We start from the raw sequence: 22,068 nt of genomic DNA on the forward strand, positions 1-22,068 counted from the left end.
CTCACTGCAGTATAGAGGCATCCTACGGTTGTGGCACCCCCTTAACACCAAAACAAACAGCCACTGGCTCTGTACAGGATCCCCAGTGCATTCCTTGCTATCCAAACCTGCAGCTAAACCCCCATCCCACTCCCTCCTGACAGCCCTGCTCACTAGGGTGCTGGCAGGCAGCCCTTCCCTTCCCACTCTCCCAGACAGAGAGCGGGGCCCTGGGAATGCCAGGCAGGCCAGTCAAAAGTGATTTAACACACAGCTCACTGCGGGCCTGCCAAGAGCATCGGATGGATGTCTGTGCTCCATGCTCCTCCAGCCCTCTGCTCCCCTCCTCTCTGATTCCCCATCCTGGTTAGCAGGTTCAAACTCACTTTGTGTCTTTTTCACTACTTTTTTTTTTGTGGAGAAACAGTCAGCCTCAGCCTCTCAGAGGCAGAAGAGCCCTGTCAGGCCCCAAAAGAGGGACTGGCCACTCCAGCCCCGAGGGCATCATGTACAGCCCTTCATGCACCCAGTGTGGCCTGCCAGTCTTCGTCCTCAGCTCTGCCCTTGTTATCCAGCTCTCCACTGGCCTCATCCCAGCAGGGCTTTGAGGTCTCAAGAACAGCCAGAATTTCCAGCCAGGTGAACTTTTCCCGTCTGCTGGAAGTATAAATCTGTGGCCCCATCACGAGACTTGGGATTTTCCAGCTCTGCAGCTAATGCCATAAATTGGCTGAACAACCTTATATGCTCCAGCCTGTGTCTTCCAGAGTGGATGCAGAGCCAGCCAGCCCTCCTGGCCAGTCCCCACAGGGTTCAAGCATAACCCCAAAGGCCAAGGACCATCCTCATTCAAATGGGCAAGTCTCACCAGGTGCATCACACGCCAGGCGGTTGAAAAGTCATGCCAGGGCCTCTTCCAAGCAGCTTAACCTCAGAAAACACCCTGTGAGAAAGTGCCAGGCAGTGGGGAGGTTTGTTTAACAGCTCTATAAAACAAGCTGAGACAACCCCTGCGTGCAGGCTGTGCCTGGGGAGCAAAGTGCTGACTCAGGCGTCCTCTCTGCCCCAGGGCGCCACTGCTCTGCAAGAAAATGGCCTTGCTGGGCTTCAAAATTAAGCCCTGTGCTTCAAAGCACCCACACACGACATGCATAGGGATGTCTCCAGCCACTCAAGCACCATACCCCAGAGGGTTCATTTGCTGTGGCAAGGTACATCAGCCACGAATGTCTGAGCTGTTCCATCTCAGGAGAGCAGCAAAAAAGCCGGCTGCTTTGGTGCTAGGCTTGACTTAGCCAGTTGAACCAGCTCCTGGAGCTCAGACTGACCCTGGGGGCAGCACAGGAACTGCACAACCAGCCCTGGGGGCTGGTTGAGGAGAGAAGACAGCCCCTTGCAAGGACAGCCAGCCCTGTCCTCACACTGTGCTCTGAGCAGCAGCACTGATGTCCATGCAGTAGGGCTTAACCTCTCCCTTAATCCCCCCATCCCGCAGCGCTGGTACCAACCAACAGGAATTAAATCCAGCCTGTAAATCTCAGTGTGAGCTGAAAAGCTCGGTGCCGCTCTGCTGCCTGCCTCCTGACCGGCCAAGCAGCTTTCCCTCCACAGGGCTCCTGCCTGGAGGACAGCCGTGCTGCTCCAAGGAGCCATGTGATGCTTTGGAAGCTCCTCCGCATTCTTCTGCTGCTCCAAGAGGTCAGCAGCTGAATGGGAATATTTGCTTCTTGCTTAAGGGCTCTGGTGAATCCAGGACGGCCACGTGCCAGCCAGGGCAATTAGTGAGAAGGGTGGAAGGCCTCAGATGTGCTTATCAAGGCGGGAGGTTACTGATGCTCCTGTCTCTGACAACACTTTGAGAGCAACTTTTGAGCGTAAACATGCCTGGCTTGAGAGGAGAAGGCAGCACTTGATATTCTTAGTTTTGAAGGCAGACTGATTTTACTGGCTTCCAGCCTAAAAAAGGTCACAAATGACAGTAAGAGAGAATAGACCCCCAAAGGAACCCTGTCAGCTGCAATGCACAAAACTGATGCCAAATAAAAAAAAAATATTTGGAAGAGATCATGGGAGCAGGTTTCCCTCCTTCCTCCAGGGGAGAGGGGTGGGACAGCATGAGACTCTATGGGACTCGTACCACTGGAATCCCCTCAGCAAATCCCTTGCACAGACATTAATGAGATATCTAAATAGCTTTGAAGAGCCTTCTCCTGGATGTTGCTCTTCCTTTCTCACAGATCATAGATGACAGGGAGTTGAAAGGGACCCACAAGGATCATCAAGTCCAACTTCTCCTGCTGGGGCTCAACTGGGCATGTGAGCTCCACCACAGCCACAGGCTTTCTCTCTGTGAGGTCTGCTTGGGTTGAGGGGATCCTAACCCTAAAGCCCTTGGCACAGATGAGGCATCACACCATGGTTTGATGGGCATTGGATCCCACTCGGGAAGGCAGCAGACCGATCCATCTCTTTGATGCAACAAAGAGGGACCACGTGCCAGTGTTGGGTTATCCCCAGCCTGGTGCTCACAGGCAAAGGTGAAAAAATTCCCTGGATACTTCCTTATGAATGACAGAAGTTTTTGGAGCAGTTTCCCTGTTATTTTGAAGGAAGTTTGCATTTCCACTTAGCTCCATCCTGTCTTCTCTGGCAAAGCATCTCGAGATACCCACCTTGGGACTGGGGTTACTGATGGCGAGGCCACCCATCACAGCCCCTACCTCTGCCTGAGCCAGGCTTGGGGGGGTGAATTCTGCCAGTGAGGGCTGCAGGTACTTCTCCCACCCATCTCCCAGCATCAGGCAGGCTCTGGAGCAGTTCTACATGTGTTGGGGACCACAGGTCCTTACAGAGCAAGAGATGGTCCCACCTCCTGCAGAGATCACTGGTCAAACCCCACTCCCATCCTCAAGCACGTGATGTACTATAACCTCTATCTCTGGGACTCCGAGGACATATCAGGAGAGTGTCTAAAGTCCTTTCAGAGTCAGAACAGAAACCAAGCATGAACAAACTTGAGTTGGATTAGAAATAAACCACCTTTAACTGCAGATCCCCTTCGTGACCTCATGGACCTTTGAATTTGCCCACCAGCAATGTGACAGGGAAAACTGCTGTGCTTGAATAAAACCCCTGTCCCCCATTTCCCTTTTTTGTGAACACTAATCCTTCAGCTGGAAATCATTGCCTAAACGTAACAGGTCTATTTTCCTTCCCTGTTTCAGTGTTCCCAGGCCAGCCTGGGAAAGAGGCAGCAGTGGTCCTGGACCACACTTCAGCAGATGTTATCCCAGTCTCTCGAGCATCCCCCTTGCACTCTCCAGCTCAGGATGAAACATCACCAGCATCTCTCAAGTCTAACATGAGGCTGGCTTCTCACCCTGCTGTACAAAACAGCTGAGCTGGCTTGTGGACAGGGGAGGGATGTAATGTGGGAACGTGCATACGGCTTCAATTTGAAAAGTGGCTAAAAATAGCTCCATGAGGCTCCCACATTCACTGAGTCTCTCCGGCAAGAGATCAATCTTTGCCAGAGAGTCCTGTAAAAGTTTTCTCCTCTATTTTCATCTTGCTCTTTCTGGAAACAGCAGAGATGTTAGTTTACACCAGTCTTTTACCTGCCATCAGTAGGTTTCAGAGTTAACCACTGGTACCTGAGGGCATGGCTCACCCTCCCAGAACCACCACTTTGGCTCCAGTCCTGCATCTACCTCATATGAGCAACAACGTGACTTGACAAAGGACAGTCATCTATTTTTTAAATTTTTTTTTTTTTTTTTGCTTTACCAGATTTTTTGGGGCATGAGTCACTGTAAAAAGCCTCGGCTTGCTGAGCTGCTGTGAGCCAGTCCCACCGCACCTCTGGCTGGCTGCTGGGAAAGCTGGGCCTGCCAGCCAAGGCTCCTCCTGCCAGAGTGGAGGTGGCCAGGGTACAGGAGAGCTTTTAAATGGGACCCTTCCCAGGCTCACTGTCACTCTGGTCACCCTGCTTCCCTAACACAGCATGAGGCCACTTCCTTGCCAAGGTGGCTTATCCTAGGGGCTGTGGTAACTGGTGAAAGGAGAGTGGACATTGTGAGTGGGATATTGTCTCTGGGATGAATCCAGACTTGTGCAAAAACTGCTGCCCAAGCAGATACAACTCCACACCCAGCTCAGCCTAGCAAATTTTGGGAACTCTGCATGCTGTATTTTCCCACTGCAGTGATGGGACCTCTTCATCAGTACCTGGCACACCCCTGTGCCTTTGGAGAGGTGGCTCTCTTCTCCCACAGAAGCATGGATTCTATCTCATGCTGTCCCTCTGTTCATTTTGATGCCACATCCCTGAAAGCAAGGGAAGAAAACCCAGGGTCCTGCCAGCTGATTCCACCAATCTCCTCACTGATTTTTCAACCTCGCCTTGACCATTAACCCTGTTATTTCCCAGCGAGCTGAGGAATGGCTATCCCTTGCCCCAGATTTTACTGCAATAAAGATGACTGCCTGCCAGCTGCCACGACACTTGGCATTCCATCCTTCACAACATTTGGCTCTCCAGCCTCCGCCACAGCTCCTTAAAAAGCTGAAGCAAAATCTCCCAACTCTATGCATTGGAACACATGGCTTAGGATGGGCGAGCATCTCGCCAAGCTGGCTGGAGGGATTCACTCAGCTTGGCACTCTGAGTGCAAGCCTGTCTTCGTGCTCCGGCTGGTCTAGCTGCTTCTTAACAAAACAGGCTCTGACAACATTGTTTAATAAGGAGCCACTTTGCCTCCGGGGATGGCAGAGAGAAATATGGTGCCTTGACATGTGAAAGGCAAATCCCGCTTGCTCCAAAACCGTTTGTTGGACAGCGAAGGAAGCTTGAGGAAATGGTTTGGGCTCCGAATGAATGTAGTACTTGGGCTGCTTGACCCTGCCATCCCCGTCCCACCTGTTCCAGGGGTGCTCAGGGGCTTCTGTGAGGCTGGTGGGGTGCTCTGACCTGATGATGAAGGCTCCTCTGGTTTCCAGGAGTTTCCGTTCACTGCTGAAGCGCTTGAGCAGGTTGATCATGAACTTGTAGAAGTAGGAGTTCATGGTGGGGGTGGAGGGTGAGCATTCCAGGCCTTTTGTAGCTGGGGAGGCAATGGGAGAGCAAATTAGAGCTGCCAGGGCCCTGCTGCCAAAGCCTTGATGAGAGAGCAGACACCCTTGGTCCCATGGTCACAGCACCGAGATGACGAGGGCAGGGACATGGAAAGATTTTCAAGCCTCATATAACCACATCTGCTTGGTTCAAGCAGAGCCAGCCCTGTCCTAGCTCTCTCCAGCCATCTTATAGTGGTCACAGCTCCAGAAGCAGCACCTGGGGTTAAAATGGAATTTTTGGCACTTCATCTCGGAGCTATTCAGCTTCAGTAGCTGCTAGAAGAGTGCCTGAGGTTCTAAATTGAGCCAATCCCAGCTCCTCAGATATGGCATGTACACTCATCCCAAAACCACCAGGCTGCTGGTGAGCTGAAGAGCCTGTAATCCAACCCCATTAGCCACAGCTGCCCCAGCCCAGTGTGCATGTAGTGGCAGACACACATTCAGCCCCGGGCCACGGCACAGGCACTGGTTTACACTCAGTGATGTGATTTTCCCTGAGCAGGAGCCACTTGGTACAAGTGTCATATACAATGTGCCCCAGGGCTACCATAAAGTACTGGTCAAACCACAGCAGAGCTCAAGGCTTAGGGATTGTCCTGGTCTGAGACTCTTGGCAGGGAGGGCAGGGAAAGGGGCAGCTCCCAGCTCAGGGAAATATCCCCTCCAAACACAAGAGCAGAGAGCTGGCAGGTAAAGATTGCTTTTCCCACAGTGAAACCCCAGGGGAGATGGTTTATTTAGCAGGACAGCGCTCAAAGCAAATGTTTGGAGAGAGCATTTCAAAGGCGACTTCGCAAAAAGGGGAACTCTCTTCCTTAATTTCTCTTTCAGAAAGGCAATGTCTAACTGTGGTAAGGAGGGAAGCCAGCACACACGAGCACCCCAAGGTTACTCCCCACACACTATTTCCATCAGATAACCAAAGGAAACCTGAGCAGTTTGATTTATGGATGTTGTCTGCTTCTATGGACACTCAGCGGAGCACGGAGCAGCCAATTAAAGATGTAATTAAGCTGCCAAAGCCCAGGAAAGCTGATGGAAAAGCTGCTGGTCTGCTTTCTATCCTGCCTCTCCCAATGATACACAAGAGATACATGCAGGGCAGTTTCCCCAGGTTCAGATTTAACATCTAAGAGAACATACAGAGCCAAAAAGAAAAGGAAAATGAAATACAAGGTCATCCTGACCAGAACCTGGTGTCCTCTTCCCGCTGGAGCTGTCTGTTCACCCACCCCTTGGTATATCTGTAACCCCAAACCAGGCTTTGAAGCAGGCAGCTCCTCGAGCACAAGTATTCACCATGGCATCATGTTTCCCCTCAGCTGCAGGGAAGATGATCTGGGCAAAGGAGAAAAAAAAAAAGGGATCCAGCCGAGCCAATGTGCTCCAAAACAAAGGTGTGTTTGTTTGAAGGCAGGGAGTACCCAGTGTGAAAATGCAGCCATGCCCCACGTGTTGTCACTACAGCTGCTCAGCACTGCTCAAAAGGGAGCAGAGACACGGTCTGAAGGTGACATGGGGCAGATCTGCCTTCCCACTGTGCCTGCCTGCAGCTCAGCCTCGAACCTCCCAGCAGAGCCTGGGAAGGCAGGTGAAGACCAGACAGAAGCTGTCTTTCAAAGATGCAAAGTGGTATTTTTGCCCATATTCTCAGCAAATCCGAGACACTCAAACACATCCCAAAGGAAAAACAGGAGGAGGCAGCAATTTTTCTCCTCCCTGACACGACCAGCACTTCTGCTGTGCACAGGACAAAGCTGTATGGAGCTGTATGGCTGCAAGACAGACCAGCCACAAGCACCTTTAGATATGTGCTCTGAAGTGGTGCAGCATCTCCTGCATCTTCATCTGGAGACTGGGAACGACCTGCTGGATCAGCTGAGTATCCAAAAGTCAGAATTGCCTTGGAGATCAGATCCCAGCTAGTCTCCAGGACCTTCAGTACTGCTGTTGTCTTCCATCGACTGGTTCCTGAACCTTGGACCCTTCTGCCCAGCCTGGAAGCAAGGAAGGACTGGGATACAGAGATGGTGAAAACAAGTGTTCCCTGTGCCCTGTTTTTCCTAGAAGAAAGCATGTGAGTCTGCCCACTCCAGGGAGACTTTTCACCATCTTTTGCCTCTGGGAGCACTAAGACTGAACTTCAGAGGGATCATTTCTCCATCCTTTGCCCACCTGGTGCACAGCAGCTATGCCTGCACGTTACTAAAGAAGGTTTCTACTGTGGCACACCATGCCAGAGCAGCCTTGCCAGTGCTCTCTAGGGCTAATGGTGGGAGTGAGAAACCAGGGTGTCAGAGTCTGCCAGGCTGTAAAAGGCTCAACCAAACCTCAGATGGAGCTTAAACAGGCAATACTTCTTCCAAGCAGGCAAAGCAGTTCTTTTCCAAAGCCTCCCAATCCTCCGAACTTCCCGTTCTCTCTGTTTACAGGATGTCTAGGAAGTGGCTGGCACCTTGTGTGCCATGGTGTAACCCTTCCTGGCATAGCCCAGAGCTCAGCTCGCTGCCCTGCGGGTTACAGCTCAGCACAGTGGCATTCCCAGCCCGACAGATCTGTAGGAGCAGCTTGTCAAGTGTTTTCTCTGAAACACGAGAGACAAGCAGGAAGAAGTGTTAAGAAAACTGTGGCATAATTAATTGAAGCTTGCACCTCTCCCCCTTTTCCCTGAAGCAAGACTTTGCAGATCCGTAACCTGCCAGATCTGCTGTTAATGTAGCTGGGGCTGGTGGCACGTCACAGCTCTGCTGCTTTTTTTTTTTTTTTTAATCTGGCGTGGAGGAGGGAGCTGGAAGAAGAAAGATCTGTGCTCAGAGCAATGATGAAACTCAGTCCAGACATCCACTAGAATAGGAACAAATGGGAATTTTGGGCTCAGAGGAACATCAGAGCAGTGAAACATGACAAAAGGCATGTGGGAATTGCAGCTATATGGCCACAGTGAGTCCACATCAGCCTGGGTCCTCATAATTGAATCACAGAAGAGACCTTAAAGCTCATCTAGTTCCAACCCCCCTGCAATGGGCAGGGACACCTTCCACTAGACCAGGTTGCTCAAAGCTCCTCCAATCTGGCCTTGAACACTTACAGGGATGGGGCAGCCACACCTTCTCTTGGCAACCTGTGCCCGTAACTCATCACCCTCACAATAAAGAATTTCCTTCTAATATCTAGGCTAAACATATTCTGTCAGTTTTACACCATCATCCCTTGTCCTACCAATGGCCACAGCAACCTTCTGCAGCCCACCATGCCAGGCTAACAAATCCTTTCCCCAGATTCCCTTCCCAGACTGGGGTAGAGCCAGGGACACCAGCAGGCTTCTTGGATCATCTAAGTCAATACCAACATCTGTTCCCCCAGCCACGAGTGCCAGCTCGAGCGAGCACAGCGAATGTCTGCAAACCCCCGGTGCATCCCTGAGCGCTCACCAGCGGCTCATGCTGTTCCCATCGCCTGCGTGGCCACACTATAAATCAACCGAGACAGGCAATTAGGGATCTATATTAAGGCCCTTATAAATATATATTGTACATCACCCTGGAACATTCAGGCTGTCTGGCTGCTTGATGGGCTGAGCTGTGTCGAGACCTACAGTATCCAAAGCGTCCCCACACTGCTCCGGGTGAGCCTGGCAGACTCTGACACGAACTCGGATTTTCCTATCTCAGCCACAAAGTTCTGAACTTCACCCTGGCATAAAACATAACTTCTATTAATTTACTATAATTGGTTTCAAACTAGTCTTAATTAAAACCGGTGTGGACTTGCTTAACTCCATTGAAACCAAATTGAAATAAGATTGGAGCAGAATTGATTCCTTTCCGAAGCGAGCTAAAGCTGGGTAAGCTGGTTAAAGAGTATCCACAAGGGTATTTGCGGTGGTTTAGCTAAAATGATTTACCGCAATCTCTAATTGAAGCAATTTCAGCTCGGATATAGGGAGGGTAAGCTACGACTTGGCGAGGCCAAGCATCCTTCCCACCCGAGCGCTCTCCCCAAGGCATCATGTTTCCTGCTCAGCCCAGAGAACGATCTCCCTCAGCTCTTCTGGGAGCAACAGGGATAAACCCGGCGGCAGCCGGAGCTGGTCCGTGAGCCTTCAACCCGCCCGAGCGCCAGCGGCGTGGGAGTCGGCACTGCCAGATGGTGCTCGGCGAAACCCCGGGCAGCGACGTGGGAATCTGCGCAGCGTCTCCCCCCGGCAGCCTTCCCCAGGATGTTTTGAATTTTAGCTTTTGCAAACACGGAGTGGTGAAGCCTTGCGGAGCAAGATAAAAATAGAGCCGTAAAAAAGGCAAATCCTCCCCTCCTCCTCCCAGAAAGCCGGCGCAGGGCGTAGCTGGAAACAGATGTGAACATGTCGGCAGCTCAGCTGGGCTCTGGAAAACCTCCACTCTCCCCTTTCCAGAGCACAGGATGCTGCTGACGAAACAAAGCCACCAAAATTTTGGATGGCACAGCCAGGGGCAGTGCTTAGCCTGGTTTTGCCTGGACACACGTGGATGTTTCTCCCCTACCTACCTGGCTAAAGAGCCATGGGTTTGTAATTCCTGAGACTTCAACATCTCGACAGAAAGGGGGTCCCAGACATGTTGGGGTACATATTTTGATGCCAAATGAGGCTTTTGCTGCTCCTTGTTCTCCCCACCTTATGCAGGGTCTGTGCTCATGGCTGCCTTGGAGGAAGGCAGCAGGCAATGATAATCCTGATGGTTTTCCTAGTAAGGTTAGCAGTTCACTACTGCCCCATTTTTCTTTGCTAAGGTAAATCAATAAGCAAAAATGCAGCAGGGGTATAGCTCTGCCACTGTTCAGAAGACAAAGTACCCAGCAGAGATGCAAACCAGGATGGATAAGCCTCATGGTGAGCTTAGAGCAGGTTGAGGCTCCTGCATGGAAAGGTGAAGTATGTGGAACACAACCTGAAGGAATGAGCAGCAATGGGGTATACTGGGCCATTTTCACACCAATATTCATTCTGCTAGCTTGTTTTTCACCTCATTCGTCACCTCACCCTACAAATTCCTCACAACATCTTTGGGAAACTGAGGCAGCCCAGCAAATTAACTCCAAAGGATGCTTGGCTATGCGTGATTTAGCTACACCATCAACTTCTCCTTTGTCCACCACTACAAGTCAGTAATCCCAGCTGTTATTTGGGAATCCCCAGGCTTTCTGGCTGGCTGTATGCTGTGACCATCTCAGGAGGGATGGATACCTGGAGGCACGCCAGGCGAGTTAACACTACATCTGGATGGTCTCTCCTGGGGCTTTCCACGGCATCCCAGCTCCTCTATTACACTGCATCCAGGAAAACAAACAGATCATCCTTTCTTTCAAATTCCTCTCCTCCCCACAAGGCAGAAGAATGTTTTTGACAGTCAACACTCGTGAACAGCTTCATGCCAGTAGCAAAAGAGATGCCATAGACACAACCATCAGGAACCAGAGTGCTGAGTTTGGAGCACTCAGGACAGTCCTGTTTTCTCTTGCCTGCTTGGCTCCTCTGCTCCCTGCTGTCACACTCCTGATTCTACAAAAACTGTTGGAAACTGGCTTCTTGAAGAGCAAGTGGTTAGTGGTGTGATGTCATCTGCCTCACTGCCTTTTGTGGGGAGGATGAGTGAGGAAGGGTTTCACTTTTATCCTTCTCTAACACCGGAAATAGCAGTTTAGCAAATCTGAGCCATCTGACATGGCTCAGTCACTGAAGTCACCTTTTCTTTTCTACCTTTCATGGACCTCTTGCACACTACAGACTCTCACCTGATGTTTGCAGAGGCTGCCCTAACATTACACAGACTGTCTGGAGGTGGGACCTTGTCATACACTGACACCTCTGCAGATCTACTATGAAGCAACAGACAACAAAAAGGGAGTGGTGTGGCTCACTGAGAATAAAATCCCCCCCAAGATATGTCGAAAGCAAACCCCTAACATCCAGAATATCTCCACTCTGGAACGCTGCATGTTCTCCAGGGGGGATACAGCAAGACTGAACTCAAGAGACTGCATTTCTCAGGGCCTTCTAGCAATCTCCTCCAGAGTAATCCACTGACTCCTGGTCTGCCAGTGGAAACCAGTGACCTCAGGCACATTAGTGAATCCATATATGGAGTCAGACTCCCAGTAAACATCCTATAGCGTGAGGTGCTCAGAGGGTGCAGCACTGTCCCCACCACCTCCGGCAGGAAGCCAGGCAGGAGAGACCGGAGCAAGCTGGAGAGGAAACAAAGGGCTGTAACTGCTTCACCTTACAAAGCTGTGCAGAAAGGAAGGAAGAGATGTGTGCAAGAGTTACCCTGTGCAAGGCAGCAGCTGGTCTGGCATCCTTTTGGAATGAGCTTTTGTCTCTCATGCAGAGCAGAGCTGTAGATGAGGCTGGAGGGCTTCCACCTACGGTATCACGGAATGGTTTGGGTTGGAAGGGACATTTAAAGGCCATTTAGTCCAACCCCCTTGCCATGGGCAGGGACACCTCCCACTAGACCAGGTTACTCAGAGCCCCATCCAACCTGGTCTTGAACACTTCCAGGGATGGCACTTCACATCTCTGTGCAACCTCCTCCAGCGTCTTGCCATCCTCACAATTAAGAATTTCTTCCTAATACTTAATCTAAAATCACTCTCTTTCAGCTTGAAGCCATTCTCCCTTGTCTTGTCACTCCATGCCTTGTCCAAAGTACCTGTCCAGTATTTCTGGAGCCCTTTCAGGCACTGGAAGACGCTCTAAGGTCTCCCTGGAACCTTCTTCCACGCTGAACAACCTCAACTCCTAGTTTGTCTCCTTAGCAGAGGTGCTCCAGCCTCCGATCATCTCTGTGACCTCCTCTGGGCTTGCTACAACAGGTCTGTGTCCTTCCTGTGCTGAGGATGCCAGATCTGGATGCAGTCTTCCAGATGGGGGTCTCACCAGAGTGGAGTAAAGGCACAGAACCACCTCCCTTGACCTGCTCACCTCGTGACAACAACTCTCAGGTCATCTGCTACTTGTCTCAACTTCTACAGGGCTGGAAAAGACACTCCTAAAGCAAAGCAGGCATTGGATTCCCATTGTACTGACCAGACTGGCACTTGCACAATCACTCCAAAGACTGGGAAGCTCTTGGGCACAGCCCTGCAGCCCTTGTCCCTGAAAAAGTGGGCAGAAGGTACCAAGGCGACACTCCTGGAGGCCAGAAGCAGCCACCCTCTCCCAGGGCAGTCGGAGCAGGTCAGGAGGAGATGCTGGGTCTCCCTGGCAGTGCTGGGCCAGGCTGGCCCCAGTTCATTGTGCTTGGAGAAGGCATCGAGGGCAGCTGACCTTACGTAACCGGAGAACAAAGTGGCTAAATAAAAACTGGAGCTGGGAATGGGCTGCGGAAGTGGGACACGGCTTTCCTGACTAATCAACCAGCATCTGAAGGAAACCGAACTCAATGGCAGGGAAACAACTGCATAAACACATCCCGAGGGAAGAAAGGGAGAGAGAGGAAATGCGGGGAAAACCATGGGGGCACTGGCCCCTTCGACCTCCACTCCTGCCCTTGCTGCTTGGCTAGCAAAGCCTGGAGCTCCAGGGCAGAGAGCACAGCAGGAAATCTGCCACGAGCTCAAGGATTTCAAAGGGTGACCTTGCTTGTTTACCTGCAAAGCCACCAACTGCACATTTGGAAGGGCCCCTGGGATAGGAGAGGATTTGGGCTGGGATAGCTCAGCAGCTCTCCTCCCACTGCTGGCTTCAATGGCAACTCAGTCTGAAGTGGATGAAGGGAGTGGAAAGATTTAACCCTTGGGGAGAAGTGCTGGGACCCTGCAGCTCCCACTCTAATGGGGCAACAGCATCCATCCTACTGCCACTGTCTGAACCACAGCACCCTAGGGAACCATCCCATATATCCCAGTACAAAACCAGTGACTCCAGAAAGGGGTACACCCTCTCTCTGTTGCCAGCACCTCATGATTTTTGCCTGGGAAGGGCAGAGTTTTGGCTCACTTGCTCCTGCCACCTGAGACCACGCTCAGACATGGGGGTTTCCACTGGCCACTGTACTGCTCCAGAAAGTCCTCCCTTCAAGCAATCCTCTGCCAAAAGGAGTATTTTTCAGGAGCCTCTGATTTTCCAGGCATAATCCAGGAAGGTCCTGGCCCAGCTCTGACCCTCAGTTTCCCTGGGGGAACTCCCCAGCAGCCCATCCGGTCTCAGCCTTGGGTGGTCAAAGCCAGACGGGACTGGGGCCATGATAAACGCCCAAGGCCAACGAACCAGCTCCTTTTTCCCCTCCCCAAAAACATCTGCCTTTGGTTAAAAGCCAATGACCCTGCAAAGTTCAGCTCCAAATAAATTCTTAAGGAACAATTTTCTGGTGCATTATAGGGAAGAGGAAAACAGGTGAGGAAGCCAGAGCCCACTAGGACCTGTGTGGGGGCGAGTTGTCCCACCCTGGGGCAACGGGAGCTCTGGCTCCAGCAGATCTACTCCAGGAGGGGAGAGCCAGACTCTTTTTAAAGGTTACACTTGAGTAAGTGAAGCCAAGTTGCTCTTCCAGATAGCTAACAGGGGCCACGGCAGTCGTTAGGATCCACGCCATCCAGCTTGCTATTTTTAGATCATCCAGAAGGAAGGAAACCTCAGACAACCATCAGTGCGAGCTGAACTGCAGCTCCTCAGCTGCTTGGCCAGCGCTGCAGGAGCCGCTCCACCCAGGCAGTCTCACTTCTGACAGTGGGAGGATGGATGAGACTTGCAGAAAGCTTGGGGAGGTCACCAGCCCTGCAGCCCTCACCTCTCCATTGCAGGGATAAAGCTACCAGCAAGAAACAGGTAGATCCGCAAAAAAAACCCCACCCTGAACAGCCAAAGACCTGAGCTGGTGCTGGTGCAGACATTTATAAGACAAGGGAGGGGTGAGTGATCCAGGATGTTCAGAGAAAACAAAGCCTGGGGATGGGAAAGCAAAGCCTCTCTGGTGGTGATTTTGCAAGGCCCTGTGGCTGCATCCTGCGCAGGGAGAGGCAGCCTTGGCTCAGTGCTCGGGTTGCAATCCAAAGCTCACATGAAACGTGCTTTTGGCTAGGACGACCTGGCCTGGGGAGTACAACATAAATAGCAGCAGAGGAGGAGAAGGAGAAGCCAAGCAACTGTAAAGCATGAACCACAGACAAGGGAAGGTGAAAAAAATTTCCCCATGTGCTGGGATAATTAATGAAAGGTTGTTTTTTTTTTTAATATCTCAAGTCCCCAGAAAATAGGATCGTCTCTCTTCATCTCTCTCCTGAGGTTTTGCCAGACACTCAGAGCAACATAACAGTTCATAGCCAATGTGGGCAGCCTGGCACAGGGATCCCTCTGCAGATCTATGGATGTTTTGGAGATCTGGGATTGCAGCCAGCATCTCACCCTGCACTGATTCTAGGGCTCTGAGGACTTTTACAAGGAGAAAAAAGGCTGGAGCCCAAGATCCCACAAAAAATAGGACAACAACCACATCTCTCCACACTGGCCTCTGGGGCACACTGCTGCTAAACTGAGCCCTAAATCCCCAAAACACAAACTACGGGAAAAGGCAGCAAATATAAAAGCAGCGCCCTGGTCTGTGCCGTGGCAGACTTGATTCCCAAACTATGCTGGGTAGGGATGAAGACATTGATTTATTACTGTAAAATAAGCTTCTCCTTTTGCCTCAGCAAACCTGACTGGTGCCATGGAACACGGAGAGAGCCCAGGAGCAGGGAGGCACGGAGCTGTGGCACAAGGGCACTCACTGGAGGAGCTCAGCTGGCCAGCCCTGGCTGGGACATGAAGCTCCACGGGGCCAGGTCGCACATCGGAGCCATCGGAGGGACCATGACCCTCCTCTGTCTGTCCTGCTGGGGAAGAAGCGATCTCAGCCAGCAATTCCAGGTCCTTCAGGATAACCTGTGGAGAGAGGGATGGTGCAGGGTGAGCTTTCCTTTCCAAATCCACATACAGAGAGGGTGAGATGGGAAGCAAACACCAAATCCCAGCGCACCGAGAAAGGTATAGTAAAAGAGGGCTACCTACAAAATTCCAAGTGGAAATTTCAAATGTTTGCAGAGGGGATGGGGAAGGAAAGACAAAAGAGAAAAAAACCCCAGTTTCTGCTCTGAGAGTCCTGAGGAAGCATATGAAATTAAACCAGATTTACACAACCAGGAATAGGGCTTGCTTTCCCCTTGTCCCACTTTGTGGAAGTCTGAGATTTGCATTCCCTTCATAACTTCAGATTTGGGACAATCCCAGCAAGAGCACAGGGATGTTTTGGGGGCACATACCAGCCAGCTCCCCTCTGCAAGGCAGCATCCCAGGGAAGGCTCAGCTCAGGATGTCAAGCCAGAGCTGCCATTCAGATTTCACAGCTCTTTCTTTCCAGAAGTCACCAAATTGGTCTATATATAGCACTTCTGGAGAAGTTATTACTCGGTGCGTTTTTTTTTTTCCATCCCCAACCCTTCTCGAGTCTCAGGCTATTTTGGGTCCCCCTTCATTCAAACGTCCTTGGGTCGAGATGTTTCATCAGCCGTCCCTGATGCTCTAAGTGCAGCGGGGCTGTGCAGAGCAAAAAGGCTGCCAAAAAGGGTCAAGTGCCATGTCTTTACTCCTCAACATCTGGCACAGCACATCCCAACCACCCTCTGCCCAGCAGCACAGTATCCCAGGCTTTCCCTGTGCTCTCACAATGCATCTTTCTGAAGAGCTGCAGCTATATAGGAGTTTTAGTTTCTGAGCTAACATTGAAAACCCCTCCCCCTGAAAAAACAAAAAGCCAATTATGGTGTTTTTTTTTTCTTTAAATCATGCTGGAAAATGCAACCGCTGAAAATAAGAAAGATTTTCAGGAGCTCCTCGGTTTTTCTTTTGCACAGATATCTCAAGCTGAGTGCATTTTTGGGGCTTTTTTTTTTTTGTAATTAAGGCTGATTTTAAAGCCCCCAGCAGCCTCAGAGCAGGCAGCGTGGTGTCTAGGCTGTGTATGGTGTAGAGGCAGTGGTGAGGAAGCAGCCTGCCACAGGCACCACAAGGCTCCAGCACGCTAGGGAAGACCCTGTGCCTATAAACATGATTAAGTCTCAACTCACAGCTCCCAAAGGCAGGAAAAAAAAAGGACAACTTGGACTGCTGTCCCTGAAGAATACAGCACCTCTGTGATGCTGTCAAGGCTGGGAGCTCACTGCCAGCATGGGAGGACCCTGCCATCACCAGCCTTCATCCTCTTCCAGGGAGAGGAGTCTGTGGTCCCTGGTAGAGGGCAGACCTTGGTCCTCGCTCCCTGCTTGGATTTCAAGCATCTGTGGCTCAGACAGAGTGATGTGTTTTGTTTTGTTTCAAGTGGAGGATGTCCCTGAGCACAGCTCAGGGTGCCTGGTCTCCTGAAGCCCTATGTAGGCTCTCCAGTGGCTAATCAAGTTCAGCTGTGACTCAGCTGAACTTGCAGCCTTTGAACAGGCACCAACTTGGTTACCAGGCTCTCACAATGGGGAAATAACCACCATAAAGGTTTCCAAGTCATGTTGGCTGAAACTGGCAAAGGGACTCAGGGCTTGGTTATGAGGGCTGGCAGTCAGGCAAGAGCCAGGATTCTCATTCATGCGGTGCATTTTGCCAAACCCAACACAACCAGGAGCTGAGGCCCTGTGTGGTTGATGTACAGCATGACCTGGCCACTCATGACTGCCTTCCTGCTGCACTCACTGCTGCCCTGGTGCCCCCACCCAGCCACATCATCCTGCTTAGTTTTCACCAGCAGCTCTGACAGCTTGAGGAAACATGACCAAGGCCCCAGGCTAGGCAAGAAACAACCCTGCTGCACCCCAAAGCTTTCAGAGTCATGCCTTGAGGTCAGATCCTTAATCCAGCCTCTCAGAGCTGTGTCATGAGCCCGATCTCTGAGATCCTGCTTGGGCTCAGGATGCTCTGGCCAGGGTAGCCAGGGCAGTAGTGACCAGCAGCACTGGAGGCTATGCATGGAGAGAATAGCTTTGAAGAGGTTCAGGAATATCCCCTCTGTTGTAGGTTACAGGCAGGAGGTGGAAAAAGCAACATAGGCTGAATTTTGCCACTGAAAAACATGGAGGAAATAACAAGCAGGAGGGATCGGTACATGAGCACTGGGAGGAAGAGCAGGCAGCAAAGACCTGGGGTTTTCCAGCCGTGGGAAAGAGGCAGGAAGCTCCAGCTCCCGCTGATTCTTCCCGCATGCTCTGGAGAGGGTTCCCAGCTGGGGACAGAGGAAAGGCAGGAGTGCTTGGTATGCACTGCACATCCCTGTGCTGAGCAAAGCTGGAGCTGGCGGCTGGCTTTGTGTGAGCCAGGAGGCTGTAAGAAAGCAATATCCTGCCATTGCCATGGCAACGGCCGGCTGCGCCAGGAGCGAGCCGGTCCCATCCGTCAGGAGCCCAGCGCCCTCGGACCCGACAGCGCTGGAGCACGAGGGCCAGAGCCCATCCCAGCTGCCAGGCAAAGGTGTGATCCTGACAGCCAGCCTGGAGGATCAACCCCCAAGGGCGTTCTCCTGATCCCGAGGGGATTTCTAGGAAGGTTTTTCAGTGGTGATGAGACATAGGACAGGGTGCCCTGGTGTAAGCAAATGTGTGCCTGGTTAGTGTAAATAGAAAGGAGCAGGAAAAGCAGCATCATGATGGATGGGGAGACCTGTCCAATGTCTCAAGACATTCCCAGCACAGGGATGAAGAGCAGCATGCAAGAGGAAGAGCTCTGGGTGGCCGGGGAATGAGAAGCAGGTTTCCAGACAGTTATAAATAAGCAGCTATTTCTCCTCTCTGAGAATAGGCAAGATTTCTCCCTGCATTGCCTCCAGAGCACGGATTTTGAGGGCACACACAACTGTCAGCTTCTCCAGATCTAGGTCAGGTTAATTTGCTGCTTGTTCTGCTCGAATGGAGCCGAGACCAGCTCTGCTGGCGGTGGCACGGGGGGAAGCAGCCCCTGCATGGTGTGTGCCGGACGGGATGCACCTCCCTGTGCGTGCAAAGCGGTGCCTCGGTGCTCCTGGAAGAGGGGGGGCATCTGCCTCTTGTCAGCTGGCCCCAGCCCAAGGCACAGGAAGGGGAGGTGACCCCAAGTGTGCTGCAGACCCCTGGGAGTGAGACTTAGCATCCCACAGCACATGATGACTACTAGGACACCAGAGCAGGCTGCAGCAGCACCTCCTGGGACACATGCAGTGGCAAGGGTATGGACTGGCTCCTCAAGGTGTTGTCCTTGCTGGTATTTACAGATAAGCTGTGAAAAAAAGGAATAAATTAAAATGCCTGTGTGCAGCAGGGAGATGTTCCTGGGTGGCCTTGGATGTCCTAGAGGACATCTAATATTCCCTGGGCAATGAAATGGGGCACTCAAGATCAGGTTATTCTTGACAAGGAGAAGATGGGAAATCAGCTGAAGCGAGGTACTACCAAGACAGAAAACAAGAACATTAAGGGCTGCAAAGCACTTCAAAGGGGCCCAAGAATCTGGGAGGCTGTGGAAACCCCCATGGCATTTCCAGGATGGGCAACGCAGGTGGTGGAGAGACCCAGTGGGAACAAGGAAAAGCCAAGGATGCTGCTGGGTGCTTCCTCCTTTTCCACAACATAAATGCAACCCCATTTGTTTTATATTTTTCCTCCTTCCAACGCTTTTAGCTGTAGCCAGGGAAGGAGGTGAGCATGGGCAGGCAGTCCTGGAGACAGGAGTGGCCAGGAGCAAGGCTGGCCGAGCCCCAGACACACACAGTGTGAAAAGCAAACTTGCATCCCCCCCTGCCTCCACCAGCTTTAAAGACAGAAAAAGAAAAGAAAGCCCATCATCAATCTTCCCACACCAATTTAACCAAACCTCTTTTCAGGTCCCCGACACAGCAACTTTTATCCTCTGATCTTGCCAAGATCTACTTTTTTTGCCTTCCCAGGAGAGGATGGGGAGCAGAGGGAAGGCAGAAGGCCTGGGGGCTTCTCCTCTCCTCCCCAGGGCAAATCCTGCCAGGTCACGCTGACACATGCTCACAGAACCAGCAAATACAGCTGGCAGTGGGGGGAAGGCACATGGTAACAGAGCTACAGCCACCCCAAAACAAGCTGGAACCTGAAAACTCCCTGCCCACCCTCCTGCTTTTGTAAATTCCTCACTGTCCCTGCTGCTGGGGGTGTGAGGGCCAGGCCTGCAGGCCCAACACTGTCACAGCTCAGAGCACCCCTTTAAATGTGTTTAATTAGCACATGGGGAGCTTAACATGCCACCTGATGCCAGTCAGGGCAGGATGCCAAGGAGGTATTTCATAGAATCACAGAATCCCAGAATATGCTGAGTTGGAAGAGACCCACAAGGATCATCGAGTCATGGAATCCTTGTGGTTGAAAAGAAAAAAAAAGTCTAAGATCATTGAGTCCAACATGCTCACAACCAAACCATGTCCAAGTGCCACAAGTGCTATTTCTTCATGCATTGAAGGGCAGGGAAGGATGCAACACAGGTCCAGCTGGTGGAGTGGGGCTGGAACAGCCCTGGAGTACCCCTTCAGGCCATGCTGTGGGAGGCTGGATGCCTGCACAGTCCCAGAGCTCATGACAGGCAAAGGGTTCGCGTTTATTTGCTGTCTCCCACCCACCACTTCCCTCTCTGCATGCAGGGAACCAGGCACCCAAAGCCCAACTCACCAAATCTTGCATCTACATCTCCATCCCACCCTAGATCCTCTCTGAGTCAGCTTCCCAGGACAGAGATTGCCTGTCCTCCATGGCAGTCAGGGTTTCTGTGGTTTTAGTCTGTTCCATAACACCACCCAAGCACCACCTCAAGCCCAGATTGCCAGTTTACCCCAGTTGTTCACTGTACACATAAACTGCATATGCAGATGTATATGTAAGTTAGGAAATTGAGGTCTGAGACTGGGGCTAAGCCAAGAAGCTCCCTATGGATCATACTCCCCACAAAGAAACTTCCTATTTCTGCAGGATGCAGCACATAGATAATTGTTAAACCAGGTGGTCTTGAGTCCACTGAGAAAGCATCACCCCACTTCTGCTTACAGGCTGCTTCCACTTATGGCAAACCAGGCTAACCACATTTTCCACTATCCAAACTGGAATTACACACATTTCTTTATACCCCATTTCAGTCCCAAGCTCACCCTCAAAGTCCCTCTTGAAAACCAGTTGCCTCCTTGCTTCAGTACCTCATAGCTTTGAGTCTCCTTCCAGAGAAGCTTTACCACCAAAAAAAGTTTAAATAAAGTCAGGCATACATATATTACAGTTCTCCTCTTTGCAGTCCTTAGCTCACACCCTCTGCTTTGCATCAGGTCACAATATTTCAGCTGTGGCAGATGAAAGGCCAGGAGCTGAAGGACAGTGGCTCTAAACCCAACAGAGCAAAGCTCCAAACCAAGCCACACTGAGACAGCTATTTGCTTTGGCCTCTGTTCAGCGTCATTGTACTGGGATTGGGTGCGACAGGAGAAGTTCACCAGGATTCAGTGTGACAGCAGAGCTCAGAGCAGGGCAGAGACCTGGCTCTGAAACCCTGCAGGGCTGCAGCAGGACATGCAAAGGAAAGAGATGACTATCGGTATACCACCATCCCAGGGTTTTCTTCTCTCCTAGTTTAGTACTGGAAGCCCAAAAGAGGGCAGAACGTTTCAGCTTCTTGTGGGAAGCTGGCTTAAGGGTCATGTAGAGGTTCAAGTACATCACAGAATCACATAATGGTCTGGGTTGGAAGGGACCTTTAAAGACCATCTGGTTCCAATCTCCCTGCCATGGGCAGGGACACCTTCTGCTACATAAGGTTGCTCAGAGCCCCATCCAACCTAAACACTTTAATGGATGGGGCAGCCACAGATTCTCTCAGCAGCCCGTGCCAGTGTCTCACCATCCTCACATGGAAGAATTTCTCCTTAGTAACTCATCTAAACCTGCCCTCCAAAGTTAGCAGCAGCCAAGGCTTAGCTCACTCTCTCTAGAGAAGGTCACCAACTCTTGAAGAGACTTCTGAAGGAAGTGATTTTGTACTCAAAGCCTTGCCCAGCCACTGGGCAGGTTTTCATGTTAGCAGAGTGAGGAAGCCAGAGTCTATCCTGCTTCACATCAGACACCAGCTCCACCTCATGCGTCATTCCTGCATGACTCAGACAAAAGTCCCAGCACAACTTTCAACCCCCAACAAGATCGAGGGGAGCAGATAAGCAAACAGGAACACATTCAGCCATAAAGAAACCACTCCATTTTGAGGCTGGAAAAAGGAAAACGAAGCAAAGAAAGAAACCAAGAACCACTGCTTCACAGTTTTCTCAGAGATGCCTCAGCTCCTGTTGTGTTCACTTCAGCTCAGTGCCTGGCTCCATTCAGAATCCAGGGAACTCAAAGACTACATCCAAATCTGCCTTTGTACCATGAACTTGCAGAAGGAGGCAATGTGAAGAACATGTCTTCTTTTCAGCAGTGCCTATCAGCAGTGGTGCCTTTAGCCTGCAGGTGGAAAGGTCACACTCACTGCTCCCAAACAGCATTTCCTAACTCTTCATCTTTCCTAACATCAGCTTTTCAACCAGAGCAGAAAGGCTCCTACGGATGAACCAAGCAGACAGTGCAGAAAAACCCACTCCCAGCAGGATCCGGTTACGTCTCGTAAGGAAGTTTTCAAGCACATCAAATTTTAAGCAGGGCTTTTATAGATTGCCTTCAAAACCAGGTCTCAAACGCAGGACAGAACATTTCCATGTCAGGAAAGCACAGGAAGCAGCATGAGGTGACGCAGTGCAGCAGCACAGCATCTGACAGCCGGGAATCCTGGATCCCGACTTGTCTACATATCAAAGGGAACTGCCTGCTTCAGCCTTGCTCCAACTTCTCTGTGCTGCCTTTGTGAATCTTAACTAGGTCTCTTGACCATTTCTTTACTGGCACAGGAGAATTGGGTAGGAAGGGGAATAGGAGAGATGGCAGAGATGACTCAGGACACTGCAGATGCAT

At 51.2% G+C, this 22,068-nt stretch overlaps 1 protein-coding gene across 3 annotated transcripts in view; it reads right to left on the reverse strand.

Moving 5' to 3' along the window:
- VAC14 (VAC14 component of PIKFYVE complex) overlaps nucleotides 1–22,068 on the reverse strand; it is a 58,838-nt gene that overhangs the window by 15,946 nt on the left and 20,824 nt on the right. For all 3 annotated transcript variants that reach the window (XR_005258248.1, XM_038147995.1, XM_038147994.1), the window contains exons 13-14: nucleotides 14,845–14,998; nucleotides 4,949–5,081 (exon numbers count right to left, since the gene is read on the reverse strand). Coding sequence is in view for 2 of the 3 variants with exons in the window: in XM_038147995.1 (XP_038003923.1) it covers nucleotides 4,949–5,081; nucleotides 14,845–14,998 (287 nt within the window). In the remaining variant the exon portion in view is untranslated. The remainder of the gene's footprint in view (nucleotides 1–4,948; nucleotides 5,082–14,844; nucleotides 14,999–22,068) is intronic.

This window comes from Motacilla alba, chromosome 11 (genome assembly GCF_015832195.1).
Source record: "Motacilla alba alba isolate MOTALB_02 chromosome 11, Motacilla_alba_V1.0_pri, whole genome shotgun sequence".
NCBI lineage: Eukaryota > Metazoa > Chordata > Aves > Passeriformes > Motacillidae > Motacilla > Motacilla alba.